Genomic DNA, 15,984 nt, shown 5'->3' on the forward strand with positions numbered 1-15,984 from the left:
TCATGTACGTGTATAATGGAAGTTACGGTAATTAAATGATGAAGATTTTATTAAATTTTGTATTAGTTAATACGGCAATGTTTCCTCTTCTGATAATAAGCAAAAGTTAAGCTCTTAGAATAATTATTCATGCATCTAATCAGTTTCATTTCTTAATGTTTAATTCATACCTTTTTGCCGGTAATTTGCTCATTTCATAAAGTTTGTTTTTTTTTAAGAAAAAGGGTTTAACAATAGAACTCCAGGCTAATATTTTGTAGACAACAGTGTTTTTTTGGTTACATGATTGAAGTATTTAAAACAAAAGGCACATGGTGGGTACATAACTATTATTAGTATAGTGTACTCCCATGCTTGGTGCATGCATGAATAATATATTACATTCTACTTATAAAAGTTTGGGTTGGAGAAGCGTGGGGTGGGAATAGCAACCAGAGGAACATTCTTTCTTAGAACAATTCCAAATTTTTCTGCTGTTTCTAACTTGTCTCCTTGTGGTATTGTCCAGTCAAACAAGTGCACAAGTGTGGCAAGAAGATGCAGAACAGTCTTCTCAGCCATTGCTATTCCTGCACAGATTCTTCTTCCAGATCCAAAGGGAAAATAACTGAAGTCATTGCCACTGAAATCCCACTTATCATCCAAGAACCTTGTAGGATCAAATTCCAGAGGTTTCTCCCAAACGGAAGGGTCTCTATGAATGGCCCACACATTGATGAAGATTCGAGAACCCTTTGGGATGGTGTAGCCTCCGACGTTGCTGGTTTCACTGGGGCTATGTGGGACTAGAAGTGGAAGTGCAGGATGCAACCGAAGAGTTTCTTTCATCACTGCTTGCAAGTAATGCAACTTATGAATGTCAGACTCTTCTACCATTCTATCTTTTCCAACCACGACTTCCAACTCTTCTTGGACTTTCTTCATTACTTCTGCCTTCTGCATCATTTCTGCCATTGCAAACTCAATCGTGTTCGAAGATGTATCGGTTCCACCCACAACCATATCCTGTTTGTGTTACTATTAGTCACAACATTCTTCAAGGAATCGCCCTTGTAACAATTTTAAAATACATAATTTACCATTTGATTACCTAAAACTGTTTTCAAAATTAACCATGTAGTTACTTCTCTCAAAACATAAACATAAATGATGTTATACTTATAAAACCTAACCTGTTTGTTTGCTAGCCAAAATTACATGCGAAAACAATTGCAATTGAAGAAAATTACGAAAACAAGACTATAAAGTATTAAAAATATTAACAAAAAAAAAACAAAAATCATTATATATAATTTTTTACATTTAAAAATATTAACATAAAAAATAAATAATCTATCATTATGTAAAAAAATAATCGTTCACACGTTAAATCATAATATTAAATTGTAATATAATAACATTTACAAAATAATTAATTGTGAATATATGATCAATTATATTATAAATATTTTATTATATTTATATATAATCAGTAATATTTTAATATAATTATTTAATTATTTTCATATAATTATAATTATGCTATTAAAATAATAAATAAAATAAATTTATTATTTTATAAATTTATTTATTTTACTATATTTTATTGAGTTATAGCTTTTTTATTTAATAAATTTTGATATTATTTTTTATTTTAATCTAAAATTTATTTTAGCTTTAGCTTATATTTTAAAAATTCATTTTACAACTTTTTTATTATATCAATCAAATTAACTATAAGATATTCAATTTCTTTATCATAATTTAAATAATTAATTTTCATTGTCTGTATGCGGAATGTGTGAGGAAGACGCCAATTTTAAAACTGTATTATTGAGATTTGGATCATGCATGAAGACATACTTTGAAAACGATAGACAACACTTATTTATAATATTTTTTATTTCAAAATTTAATTTATATTTTTTTATTAATGAGTATTTACAAGTGGAAACATAATGTTTCCTTCGTATACTCTTATCATTTCATAAACTTACCGAAATATATTTTATTTTAAAATTTAGTTTTAAGAAGAACAGGTAAAGTTGAAGAAATAATTTTTATTAAGATTTTGGATAGAAATCCAAAATGAGATGCAAAGAAGATAAACAATAATTGAAGTTGGAAAGTGAGATAAGAAAGTTACCATGAGGAGGGCCTTAAGGTGGGTCATGGTGAATGGTGTCTTTGAATCATGGCCTTCAGAATCCTTAAGATCCAACAAAAACTGCAGAAAATCTTTTCTTTCTTTCTTTTTCCCATCTTCTTTTTCATTCACCTTCACTCGTTCACCAATCATCCTTTCAAATATCTCATCGAACCGGGGCACCAGCGCCTGCATCTCTTTCTCCACGCCCTGCAAATCGAACCGGGCCAACCCGGGAAAAAAGTCCGAAACATTGGGCTTCCCCAGCAGCTGCGTCATCTCCGCCACCAACTCCCTGAACTCCGCCCCCAAAATCTCCCTATCCACCCCTTCCACCTCCCCGCCCCACATCATACTGGTTATCACATTCATCACCGCTAGAAACACCTGCTCCCCCACGTTCACCGCACTCCCCGCTCGTTCGTACAAATACGACACCATCTTGCACACCTCGTTGCGCCGCAGATCGTAGACGGAATCTAGGGTGACGTTGCTCAACATCTTCACCACGCACACTTTCCTCAGCATCCGCCATTCGGCTCCGTACGGGGTCCATACTATGTCGGTGCCGCCATAGGCGGCAATCCTACCGGCTACGGGGACGTCGCGGTTGGCGAAAACAGTATCGTTGTCTTTGAGGACCTCGCGAGCAAGGGTGGGTTTAGTTATGACGATGGCGAGCTTGCTCCCTAGTCGAAGTTTGAAAATTGGACCGTGTATCTGGGCCAAGGCGGCGAAGTAAGTGTGAAGATCTGGGTGAAGAGATAAAAGGTTCCCGAAGAAGGGGAGGCCCGGTGGACCCGGCGGTAGGTTTCGGAGGTTGGGTTTGAGGAATAGGTAGGACGCAACTAGGAAGAAGAGGAAGAAGAGAATAAGGGTAGTTATGGGTTGATCAGAGAAATAGTGGGTTTGAGATAGAATTGAGGAGAGAGACATGGTGGTGTATTGCTAGAGGATACATGGTGAGGATAACATATATGTATATATTTTTAACAAGTTGGAAGGTAGAGACAGCGAGTAATGCGAAGAAAACCAGAATAATACGACAGATACAAGTTTTGTCGGGATTCGATGTTAGAGGACAGAAAGGGAATCTTAGATAGTTTAAGTTTTTCATTGAGGGAATTTCAGACCCTTAAGAACATATTGAAATGAGGCAAATCTCAATGGAAAGTCTGATTCTTTTTATTAAAGGTTGAGATTGTAAAGTTAATCAAAATAATGAATATGAATGGTTGGATGAGTGTCATAAATAAATTAAATTAATAAAATTGTAAAACAATTAAATATTATATTTTTTGCATTTATATTATTATTTTATAATTTTATGATGACGATTATTATTATTATTTTAATTTATTTGTATTAATAATTTTATTTTATTATTATGATTTCATTATTATATTAATATATTACTTTTGTTAAATACCCACGTTATCGCGTATCTGTATGATTTTTTAAATATCTATAAATTATTTAAAAGTATTAATTAAAAGAGTAAAGTTTAAAAAAATGTATATAAATATGACAGATAAAATAAACTTTAGTTATTGAAATAAAAATATTATAAGTAATATTTTGTATATAATTTTTTTAGTAATTACTTAAATTTGAAAAAGTAGTTATTAAAATAATAAAAAAAGTAAATAATTTTTTTGTAATGAGTAATTATTTAAATAAAAAATAGTTATTAAAATGATAAAACTGAAAAATATTTTTTATTATGAATAATTATTTAAAATTAAAAGATAGATATTAAGATGGTAAAATTGGAAAAACAAAAGAAGATACCAAATATATACCTTCTTTTTAAAGGTGCAACGAACACAACTATCATGTTTTGACTTCTCTTTATTCTAGGTTAGGGTTGGCAGTACATTTGTAGAAAGACTAATTTATGTATAAGTTAAAACAAAATTTAAAGATCAATCAAAATAAAGCTAAGCTTAAAATATCTTTAGTTTAGGATACTTTTCACCTAAAATTATTCTAAACTAGAACGATTAAGGTGAAGTTTCCAATCAATACTATTATTTTAGCTACAGTACGTCTTTCCTAATGTTTTAGGTCGTAAAAGTTGTCCCAAAATAATAACAAAAATAAATAACGATACTCAAAGTTGATAAAACCTGCAGTCTCTAGTTTTTAGAGTTAGAGACACTGTAACTGACCAACACGAAAATACTCCCGTGATAGAATGGACACACAGATAACAAAATGTTCAGATTCCAAATGAGAATACATCACTTATTCGGATCTGGAAAACATGCTTTAATGTTGGGAATGAGAAAAAAAAATTGGTAGCAGCACACTGAGTATTTATCAGTCAGTATGTAGTTCACTAGTTTATTTGCATTTGTCAGACGAATTTCCTTTTAAAGCACTATTCAGTTTAACTCACTTGTCACCTAAACGGCCAAACCTACGTAGGCAATCAGCAAAACTGGTAACAAGAGTGGCACACTTCAAAGGATCCTTGATATGTTCCTTGTAACATGATAAGGTCGCAAATCTTTCGGCCGTGCATGGCTCAGGCTTTGGGTTTGGAATCTTATACTCTTTATCATGAAGATCCTTTGCCTTCTGGGTTACTTCCTGCAACATAGTCTCCTCTTGCTTCTGCAATCTTTCCAAAACCTTCTCACTTTCCTGGAGCATACCCTTAATGCTCTCTAACTCTGACTTTGGAGGTTGAGCAGGAAACGTTCCAGGTAGATGCAAAGGGGGCTGCACTGGCCACCCTGGAATAACTGCACTATCCGGCTTTCTAGTTTCATTAGATTGAGACTTTTCAGTGTCTCTTGCCACCTTTCGTCTGCTCTTTCTAGTTTTTTTCTTTGGCATGCCATCATCAACAAGCTGATTGACAAGGTCATTGCTAATCTGAATCGTAAACTCACCCATGATTGATAACTCCTACATAAGATATCCGAAAGATATGATTGAAGTAAAATAATGATATTAAAAACATATATGTAGAATAAAAAAATAAAAATTGGGATTATGTTTATGATTTATGGATATTTATGACGCTATGTTTAAACAACTAAAGATGGGCTAAATGGAAGGCTGGAATAAAATAGTGGGATGGAATGAAATGGAATAACCATCAATCTGAACATAGCTTTAATGAGCTAGGGTCACTTGTGTTTTGAATGTTGTGCTTAATAATTGTAATTTGGAATTCCCAAGAGATGTAGGTTTGGAGGACTTTAAGATTGAAAAGAAATAATTCTCGAAGACGTATTGATCCTCTCATAATTTTCTATTTATAAAAATAAATTAATATTAGACACAATATAATTATGATAGGATAACCTAGACACAATATAATCATGATAAATAGGGTAATATAGACACAATATAATCATGATAAATAGAATAATCCTAAACACAATATAATCATGATAAATAGGGTAACCCTAAACACAATATAATCATGATAAATAGGATAAATATTCTAACAGATTGTAAAACTGTTTTTAGAAGAAAATAAGAAAAAAAAATTGTTTAATAATTTTGTTTTGAAAACTGTCTTGATAATGAGATAAAGAGGAAACTTTTTATTAAATCTGTTTTCAAAGCATGTTTAAAAAATATAAAATGGAAAACAAAATTGAATGTATTTTTTTAACTTAACAAAAAATAGATTTATTGATTTGGCACTAATTGAATTATTAAAATATAAAATCTACTTTATGAATTATCAGAAACCCTTTTCTCATATTCCGATTTGAATGGATCTTTAGTTTCTAATCCAAAACTAATAATCTGAAATGTTAAGAACCTTCATTTTATACTATTACTATAAAAATTGAATATCAAAAAAATTTTTATATACCCAAACTTTGCAAAATTTTCTATCGAATTTTTGACTACATAGAGACAATCAATGAAAAAAGACGAAAAAAATCTAGTACTAAATTTTTACACTGATTGTGAAATTTCATTGCTCTGTTAGAAGAAGGATAGCTATACTGATTCGGTATACTCAAAAGACACCGTTGGTACAAAATGGACGATCTAACAAGGATTATATTTCAGTAAATTTCGCCTTACGTTAAAAAATTACAAATAACACATGTAACAGATATGATTTTATTCATATCTTAGTAAGCACGGAGGGAAATATGCACAGTTGATGATTTGAGATATTCTCCATGGTTAGGTTTCCCTATATTATTCTTTTAATGATTAAAAATAAAGGATTAACATGCATGGTTAAACGCACAATTCACAACATAACTGTATGGTTAATCAGCATATAACACTGTCCACAAAAAACATTTCACATGCCCTGTTCATGTGACCAAGACAAGATTCGTCATTTGGCAACTCTGACCGCTATTCCCATTATTGAACAACCTCATTTAGAAGCAAATTGATGCCTCCTTATATAGCGTCTTCTGGTTCTCTCTTGGCCCCAATCTTCAAGCACAGTTCCAGACATTTACGACTTAACATGGACATGTAAACATATCATGAAAAGCTTAATCACCTTATTGTAGACTTTAAAGTTCTCACATGCCCTTCACTACTAATGCAGAGACATTCATAAATCATGCAATCAATTTTGCATGATATTTGCTCTGGTTGGACATTCACCAGACTTTAAAGTTGTTCATAATCAAATTCTCTCAGGTTCTAATGTTCATACATATACAATGCAGTTAGGAAGTAGCTGTTGTATCTCTCCAATCCTTATAATTTTTAAAACACCTCAATGTCTATCAGGGATTTCATTACCCTAGTCCCTCACTCCTTTCACAGTTGTGGTCGCACCCACTGCAACTATTGCAATTGTTAGGGTCATGTTGAAGAAGAATGTCACACTAGAGCTCACAAGTATCTCTGCTAGCTAATGTGGGAGAAGCCACCACTCCAACTTCAGATATCACGATTTTTTATATTGGGTATCATGAACTTTTGAAGCTGTGAGCAACCAACCAACCAACCAATCTGCATCATATGCATATGTTTTAGTTGTGGCTTAGTTTGGTAAACCTGTAGATTTTGTTTCTCGGTCCTTCTCTCATGAACCTTGGATACTTGAATGTGATGCATCAAATCATATAACTAGTAACAAATCCCTTTTCCCCCTCCTTGAACTTTTCGGACTCCATGCCTTCTGTTACTCTGGCAGACTACTCTCAAATTAAAGTTTGGATCATCGAACAAACTTGTCCTCTTCATTATTTTGTCCTGATTGTTAATAATTTTGTTCTTATAAAAAATCAACAAGTGGACAAACTAATGTAGAAATGCTACGGCAAGGTTTGGCTGAACAACATGCAGATTTTTCCTTTAGTGTTTTCAGATCTGTGACAAAGCCTTTTATATATTTGTGTGATGCATCTCTTACCACATGTTTTGTTTTCAAATCTTGTGCATGGATTTGTGATCAAGTTTTTGGTTTAGTGGCATTCTCCCTAGCATTGCCAATTGTAATAGTGTAGTAAATGTTTCGATGTTGTCGAGCCCTTTAAGCCAGGAATTTCCTAAGAATTCTTAAAGGTCGCCTAATCCAACAAAATGACCTGGAAATCCCAGACAACCTATAACTGCTAAGCTTGACAGTGAACAACTTCAATGGATTGATAAAATCAGGTATCGAGAACCTATCTAATTCATGTACTTGCAGCTAAATGTAAATTCTTCTACACTAATTGCATGTGACCTTTGGTCTAGAGAGAGTGAGGCAATTAAGTATACCTTCTACACTAAGATATCTTCAAGGGTCTTTCAAGCATCCAATAAGCATCAAAATAACAAAAAAAACTTTGGAATTTCCTTTATCTACGTATACTAAATTATGATTTGGTGTATTCTTGATGTATAGAAGGATGTTCATGACAAAGTTCCAATGACTATTAAATGGAGCCTTTAGGAATTGGCTAACCACACTAATGTGATGTTTGGTCTAGTGATAGTGAGGTAATTAAGCATGCCTACTATATGACAATACTTCCAGGGTTTTCCAATGACTCCCCATGACTTGAAAAAAGCCTCACATTAGGATTCATAAGACTATCGTTGGGGTGACAATCAATCATTCCGGTCTTAGTCAAAACATCTAAAGCATATTTTTGCCAAGAAATGACAATGACAAAGGAGGGTTGTACAACTCGATCATGAACAACTAATTAATCATAGCTAATTATAGGCACACAACAAAGTGTTGATTGATAGTTACTATATAAGACCATGATTACCTCATGCTTAATAACCGAAAAGAGCATACAAAATCTAGGTTGAGAGAAAAAGACATCACCTGGGCTACATAGCAAAGCAAATTAAGAGGCAAGCATTAGAGGAAAGACTTGAAATTTTAAGTTAATGTCATTAGGTATGGGATCCTATAAGAGCTTGAACTTAATTTCTAAAGGTTACATAAGCAAAGTCTTGAACTGGTCAAATCAAACTCAAACCAGTATTAGTACTATTTTCATAAAACTAGAAACCTATATTGTAGATATAATAAAAATATAATGTCATACTGATGTTCATAATGAAGAGCCTAAAGATAAACCCTTCACATGATAACAGGCATATCTTTGTACACCACATATATGTGTACCATACATGTTTAGTTTGAATTTTACATCAAACAATTTGGTAAAGACTCTGAGTAATAGGAAGGATGATAATGTTTGAAATCTTGGGTAGCATGTGTTTGGACCACATACCCATACGTCTATGAAAGTGAGAAATAATAGTTAAGAATTGAAAGAGATCATGTTTCCTATGCTAGGTTTGCAAGAGGCACATACATGCATTAAAGAGACAGGTAGATACCACAGTACCTATAACTTGGCAAGTTCTTCGCAATATACTGTTGGTAATATGTCAGGCCGAGTGCTCAATGCCTTCCAAGCTGGAATCATAAAAGGATTAAGACAAACATAAGAGTTGCATTGGTGATATATTTAATACATGTTGAATATTAATTATTGCTCCGTTCAATATATCTAGTCATAATGACAATGTGGGAAAGAAGGAAACAAAAAGAAAAACTGTTTATGGTGCTTTATCAACGAAAATATGATACTTAAATAAAAAGTATACATTAATAATTCTTTTTGTAATCAAAGGTATGCAATTAATCAGTTCAAATTCATGAATTTGGTGATTAAATTAAGCAATAATGTCCTTATTATTATTATTATTATTATTATATAATATATATATATATATATATAATATATATATATATATATATATATATAATATATATATATATATATATATAAGTCAGTTTCTTTCATCCACAGTGATATACTTATTTTTCCTCAAGTTTATACACAGCTAGGCTATTACTGTCTCTTTGTCTGCCTTTTGTGGAATTGCATCCCAAGACCACAATTTGCCAAAAATTTCAAAGGTGTGTGTATAGAGATTCTTGAATATATAGTATGTTGCTTGTCTGAGTTCATCTCAATGTCATTGCCAACCAATATGATCTGGTGCTTCAAATCCTCAATATGTGATTTTCGACAGAACTTCATTTCAATTACTTGACTTGTTAAGTCCACATAAGAGAGCTCATTAAAGGCATATGCCCTAACCAAGTCACATGGTGAAGCTCAAAAGTGAGCCAAAAAACTATAGTACCGCATGTAACAGCAAACTCATTTCAGGCAAGGTAGGCGGATGCTTCAGACACAACTCTTCTTATTCTGTGTCTGTGTACTCTCTTCTCCACCAACTTGCAAATAAGTAACTAATAACTAATGCAAAAGGCAATGCAAAAGCAATGTGCTGTCGTCAAATCCTCCATTCATAAACACACTTCGCCCTTTGTTCTCACCTTATTAGTATTCTTTTATTAGATCCTACTCAACCTTTTCTTATTACTGCTTTATTTTTATGTCAAATCTAACTCTCAATTTTGCTGCTGTTCAAAAGGTCCAGAACTAACTACATTATAGCCAATAAAGAACCTATTCACACCTCAGATTGATCATACATACTTAGGTAGAGCATCAGCAGGAGCAGGTTGAGGTATACCCCTGATTACTATTGCATTAGCATAGGAAGAACTGGAATTAATTTGTTGATACCAGGACTAGACCACTGTATTTTTCTAAATTTCGTACCAAAATATCTAACATATTGACCTTGTATTTCTGTTCCTAGGTTCTAATTTTCTCTGTTGGTCCTCTTGTCAAATCAATGCTTTTCAAAATTGGTCTTCCTCTCTATCCCTTTCTCCTATATTGGTTTATCGAACTCGTGCTTCAACACCACTAATCGTTCCCACACCCTCAAACCTAATCAACTCTGCGCGTGTAACCGTTTTTAGTTAGGTTCGAGTTACGAAAAACACGCTCAAACTCGTTGAAAATCACGAGTTTAGAGTCCATTCAGCGAGTTCAGTTGGACACTACAACAAACAAAAACAAAAAACGACACTGGATTTGTTTGTTCCTAGGTCAATATTTATGCAGAACACACCTGGTTAACGATTCCGTGGTTTCTGTCCGTTATGGGTGTTGGTGTTGCGTCTCCTATCCCACGAACAGATCTGTGGCGTCTTTCCACATTCACCTTTGAGTTGTTCCTGCCATTTCACTGCCCTCCCTATTCAGATCTCTTGTTCTTCCTTCCTTTCATAGACAGGACTACAGATTACTGGATTGGGTAATTGGATTTTTTGTGCTTTTTTTACTCCTCTCGTTTTGGACCCTTGGGCCTTGCTTTAAGTCCAGTAACTTTAAAAAAAAAAACACACAACACACAGTATAATGATGTAGAAAAAAATATAAAAATATTTATAATATATTATAGGCATCTAAAGCAATGTTAAATTATTATATTATTTGTAAGTATTTTATACGAAGTTTTTTTATAGTTTTTTGTAATTTAATTATTTTTGTAATTATAAAACTACCAATAAAAGAAATAAAAATAATATAATAATAACAATAAGAGTTTTATTATTTTTTATTATCATAAAATAAATAAACACATATGTTTTCACTATTATATAAAGAGATTCTATATTTTGTGTTTATATTTTTTTTCTTATTTTATCTATTAAATAGTGACGTTTTTAAAATTAAAATAATTACTTTATCAATTTTAATTTATATGTAACATTTTTTTTAAATTTAACTGTTTCTTTTTCAATTTAAACTTTTTTATTATTTAACTATTTTTTTAAACTAAAATAATTACCTGAATAAATCAAATATATCTATAATAATTTGAACAAATTATTTATATATTTTTTTTATAATTTTAAGAGTAACAACTTTATTTTATTTATCATAAAAAAAACATGTTTTCCACTCGTAATTATTATGCGTATTGAAAGCAAGACATATCGTTTTCTTCTATAGTGTATTAACTATTTAAAATTGCAATAACATTATTTTTAGTGATTTTAAATGACAATTTTCCTTTTTCCATAACATTTTATATTTTTTTATTATAAAATATTAAATTTAACTAAATGTTTATATTTAAACTTAAATATTAACAAATAAAATTTATAACTTACATAAAAAAAAATTAGTGTTCTGGAGCAGGATTTTTTTTCCCATGAAAAAATTGGTAAAATTAATTTTTTTATTTATGATATTATTAAATTGTTACATTTAAATTCTTTTTGTTATAAATATTTATAACAAATAAAAATATAATGTAATTGAAGTCAAAACATATTTTACAAATATTTTTACTCGTAAAACTATAATTTAAAAAAATATTGCTGCACCATTCAAAAAATATTTTATCAATATATTATACTTTCAGAAAATATCATTATTTTAGTCTCTTAAGAAATTAAAAGTACATAATTTTTAAAAAGTAATTATAATATTATTTTCTACTTTATTTGGCCATCTCAATAAATTATGTCCGTTACTATTTAGATGCTCTTTTATCTTCTTTTCATGACTATAATTACAAACTAAAACAAGTTTAAGTTTTAAAATCCATTGATATAAATTAAAATATCAATATAAAAATAACTATAAATAATATTTACACACTCTATGAATTATTTATCCCAAATATAATCTTAAGTTATGCATTTAAACATATTTTTGTTGAAAATATTTTTTTTTTCATAATCTAAGTATTTATATCATAAAATATTTGGAACAAAAATAAGAGAAATTTATTTCTTTCCCCCATTTATTTTAATCAATATATTAGTATGTAGAGATAATGATATAGAATATACATACATTATTTGTACTATGTACATATTACACGTTTAAAGTAGGATGAGAAATAAACTTTGTCGTGTGGATATTGTCTGTGAAGTAAAATTATTGAATATGAATGTGGGTATAAATAATACTCAATTATTTCAACTTCATTTGGAAACATGGATATATACGTTTTGTCTTTATCTCATATCCTTTCTAATATTTATTCTCGTCCTTATTTATATTTCCTTTAAGTTACTAAAATTACTAATAATTTATTACTTTTATTTTAGTTATACATTTTTCTTAATTGCTTAATTTATCATGAAATCAATTCAAATCTTTAAGATATTTTTTTTCTTATTAAAATCTTGTTCAGACATATCAAACTATATAAGTAAATTAAATATATTTTTAATATCTTTTGCTTTTTTTTAATACGTTTTTTCATTGTTATTTTTTTTTACATGAGAGACTTTAACTCTCTATTTAAGTATTTAATAACATAGAACCTTTAATTACTAACTAACGTAAAATAAAAAATTATCTTATTTATTATTTTACTCTTAATTTTTATTTCATTTGAATAATATTTTTTGTTTTGCTAAAATAATTCATTATCTTTAAAAAGTTCGGTTTGATATTTAGAATTTTTTCTAATATTACTAAGGTATTTTTTCTTTTATCATATTATTACATTGATTTTTTTTTTGTGTAATGTCATTGAATGCCATATCAAATTGCTTTTAAGACACACATTTAATTATTTTTAATATTTTTATTCGTTGTTTATTTTTGTGTAAAATATTATTTTTTTTATTTTTTATATAATCACTTGTATTTTTTAACTCATTATCATAAGTGTAATTCTATGTGGCAAAAAAACAATCATTTATTATAATATAATAATTTAATGTTATTGTCATAGATTTGTTTATCATCATTCCATATATATTGAAATTTAAATGATAAAATATTTATGCTAAATTTAGATTATCATTAGTTTAATCTATATTCTTTGTGTGATTTTATTGAAATTGTGTAATTTTTATTAATGTATAAAAATAGTTTCATTAGAATTTTAAAATGGGAGTAAAGAAACATTTAAAATATTTTTAAATTTGAATATTGTTCTTTTTAAATTAAAAAAATAAATTATATCAACTTTGTTTCATTAACTTTTGCAAATTTAATAAATGTTTTAGTTTTCATCAAATTTTATTTGTTATCTAATTTGAAATATATAAAATTATAATTTCTTTCTAAATATTTGATATTAAAGAAAAACTTAATACTTATTTTTGTCTTTATACTTTTGTTCAAAGTGGTCTTTAAGTTTTTTTTTTTACTTTAAACTGGTCTCCTTTTTTCATAAAATTTGTTTATTTTGGTCTTTTTCGCTGATGACATTTAAATCATTAACAGTGTAATGTCCACCTAAGTCAATATTGAATGAACCATTAGTTTTGGATATATGTGACCAGTTAAGTGAAAATTATGTGACAATGGTAAATTAAAGGTGATTATATAAAATTGTTGTTTAATCATCATCCTCCACCACGAGACCTTCACATCGCCACAGAAAAACCCAGTCATAGATCTGCGAATTCAAACCACTTAAACCACAAATCTTACCCTGAAGCACAATGCCTCCACAAAACCTACAAAACCATCCAAATCATAGAACCAAAATCCCTTCACACCACAAAACTACCACAAAAGAACCCCTCAAATCGCGAGTTCGATCCGCGCATCATCGAACCTTCATCTCCACACACTTGCACATAAAACACAACATTAGGTTAAAAACACTTACTTAACATACGTTTCTCCAATTACACTTTTTGAACGAACAACAAATCCAAATTGAACAAATTTCACCAATTTCTTCAACCCAAAATGAATAGCCCCTTTGAACAATGTTAATTTCTTTTACATAAACAACTCCCTTAACTTGCTATTTATTTTCAAAATTGACAACTCATTCAATATTGGCTTATGTGACATTATGTCGATTAACGATTTAGACACACCGTCAACGAAAATGACTAAATTAAACAAATTTTACAAATAAGGGAACCACTTTGAACGCCGAAAAAACTCGATGACCACTTTGAACAAAAGTAACTATTAAGTCTTAAATAAACAAAAATACATCATTTTGATATTGAGTATTTAATAATATTAAGTTTTCTTTACAATTTTTTTTTTATTTTATAAAAATTAACTAATTAATATCAAAACAGTAAGAAACAAATACAGGTAAAAACACAAGTACGGTTGCATACCTGATACCCGATGGAGATGATGATTAAGATGACAAGGGGTCGGATTGACCATAGATAGTGCCTACTCGCTGTCTGACCTATAAAAAGAAATTCACCCTTTACTTGTTTCATTACCAACTGGATACATGTTTAAAAAATAAAATATACCCACAAATATTTAAAAGAAATATTTTATAAATTTTTCAAATAAAATTTAAATAACATTAAAAAAATATAAAATATAATATAAATTAAAATTTAATTTTAATCAAATTTAACTTAATAAAATATAAATTAATTTTCATTTAATTTAATAAAATATAAATTAAAATTTAATATTACTTTTTTTCCAAAACAATGGATACATATAAGTACGGATAATATGATATTCCTATCCGTTTATATATTGGTATTAAAATATCAATTTAATTAGAAAATAAAATTAAATATTCCAATTTCACCTCAAATATAATTTAATATAAAATTTGTACTTAATGAGCAAAACATTAACATTAATGACCACACAAGCATAGGAAGTAATAAATTTATTTTTCCCTCAATAGTTTATGTATGTTTTATAACATTGGATGGTGTTGCCACTTGCTTAACTTGTCGGACAATGTTTTTTGCAATATTAGTCGACTTGTATTGTGTAATGTAGTTAATATATAATAGCCATTTTTTCAGATAAAAACAATGAACAAAAGCTATGGTAGCCAAATGGATTACTCAAACTTTGAAACCTTTCTATTTTGAAAAGTTGCTACATTGGTTGCTGATAACCAAATTGGAGAGACAAAACACAATCCTTGTATTGGTTTTTGAGTGTTATGATGAGCAGCACTAAGTAGTTAAGGTAATGGGGACACATCTGGTCAAGGGGTATATCATGATTCGGAATTGTCCTTAAAGCAGATACTCTTCTATTGTACTATCCCTTTTAGTTTATGTCATTACCTTAAATAATAATAATAATAATAATAATATAAGAACAAAAAACTTTTCCCTGCTATAAATAATGCGGTCTCCATTAAAACTTCATTTCAGTTTAATTTGTCAAAAGCAAGCTAATTCGGACATTTGTTTGTTGCCACATACATTGCATCACAATTCACTGATCACAATCACCATTTCTCCATCATTCCAGGAATATGTTCAAGCCATTTCATGAGTGCCTGTAATGCCTGTAAAGACAAATTCTTCAAATAATATTCGTGTTTTCAATCGAAGCATAATTTCAAAAAGGTTTTGTATTGTATTTAGACTTACATCTAGATTTTGTGTGAGTTATGTATTAGTTGCACATTTTTTTTTGTTATAGCAATCTTTTAAGTTAACTTGAGTTGAGTCATTGAATAATTTTGAAAAATGACATGATGACGTATGGAACTTTTAACAAAAATAATCTTCAAATTCATTATTTCAATTAATGTTT

At 29.6% G+C, this 15,984-nt stretch overlaps 2 protein-coding genes across 2 annotated transcripts; both read right to left on the reverse strand.

Moving 5' to 3' along the window:
* Window positions 1-226: 226 nt before the first annotated feature.
* LOC124828930 (flavonoid 3'-monooxygenase CYP75B137-like) lies at window positions 227-3,190 on the reverse strand. Its single transcript, XM_047302329.2, has 2 exons — window positions 2,126-3,190; window positions 227-1,005 (listed from the first exon to the last, which is right to left on the reverse strand). The coding sequence occupies exons 1-2, from the start codon at window positions 3,059-3,061 to the stop codon at window positions 385-387; spliced, it is 1,557 nt and encodes a 518-aa protein (XP_047158285.1). The 5' UTR covers window positions 3,062-3,190; the 3' UTR covers window positions 227-384.
* A 1,102-nt stretch (window positions 3,191-4,292) lies between these two features.
* On the reverse strand, window positions 4,293-10,754 carry LOC124828929 (copper ion binding protein). Its single transcript, XM_047302328.2, has 3 exons — window positions 10,580-10,754; window positions 8,929-8,999; window positions 4,293-5,041 (listed from the first exon to the last, which is right to left on the reverse strand). Exon 3 carries the CDS (start codon window positions 5,027-5,029, stop codon window positions 4,523-4,525), a length of 507 nt encoding a protein of 168 aa, XP_047158284.1. The 5' UTR covers window positions 5,030-5,041; window positions 8,929-8,999; window positions 10,580-10,754; the 3' UTR covers window positions 4,293-4,522.
* Between the last annotated feature and the right edge of the window lie 5,230 nt (window positions 10,755-15,984).

Source organism: Vigna umbellata, chromosome 1, assembly GCF_029865625.1.
Source record: "Vigna umbellata cultivar VRB3 chromosome 1, Vumbellata_1.0, whole genome shotgun sequence".
Taxonomy (NCBI): Eukaryota; Viridiplantae; Streptophyta; class Magnoliopsida; order Fabales; family Fabaceae; genus Vigna; species Vigna umbellata.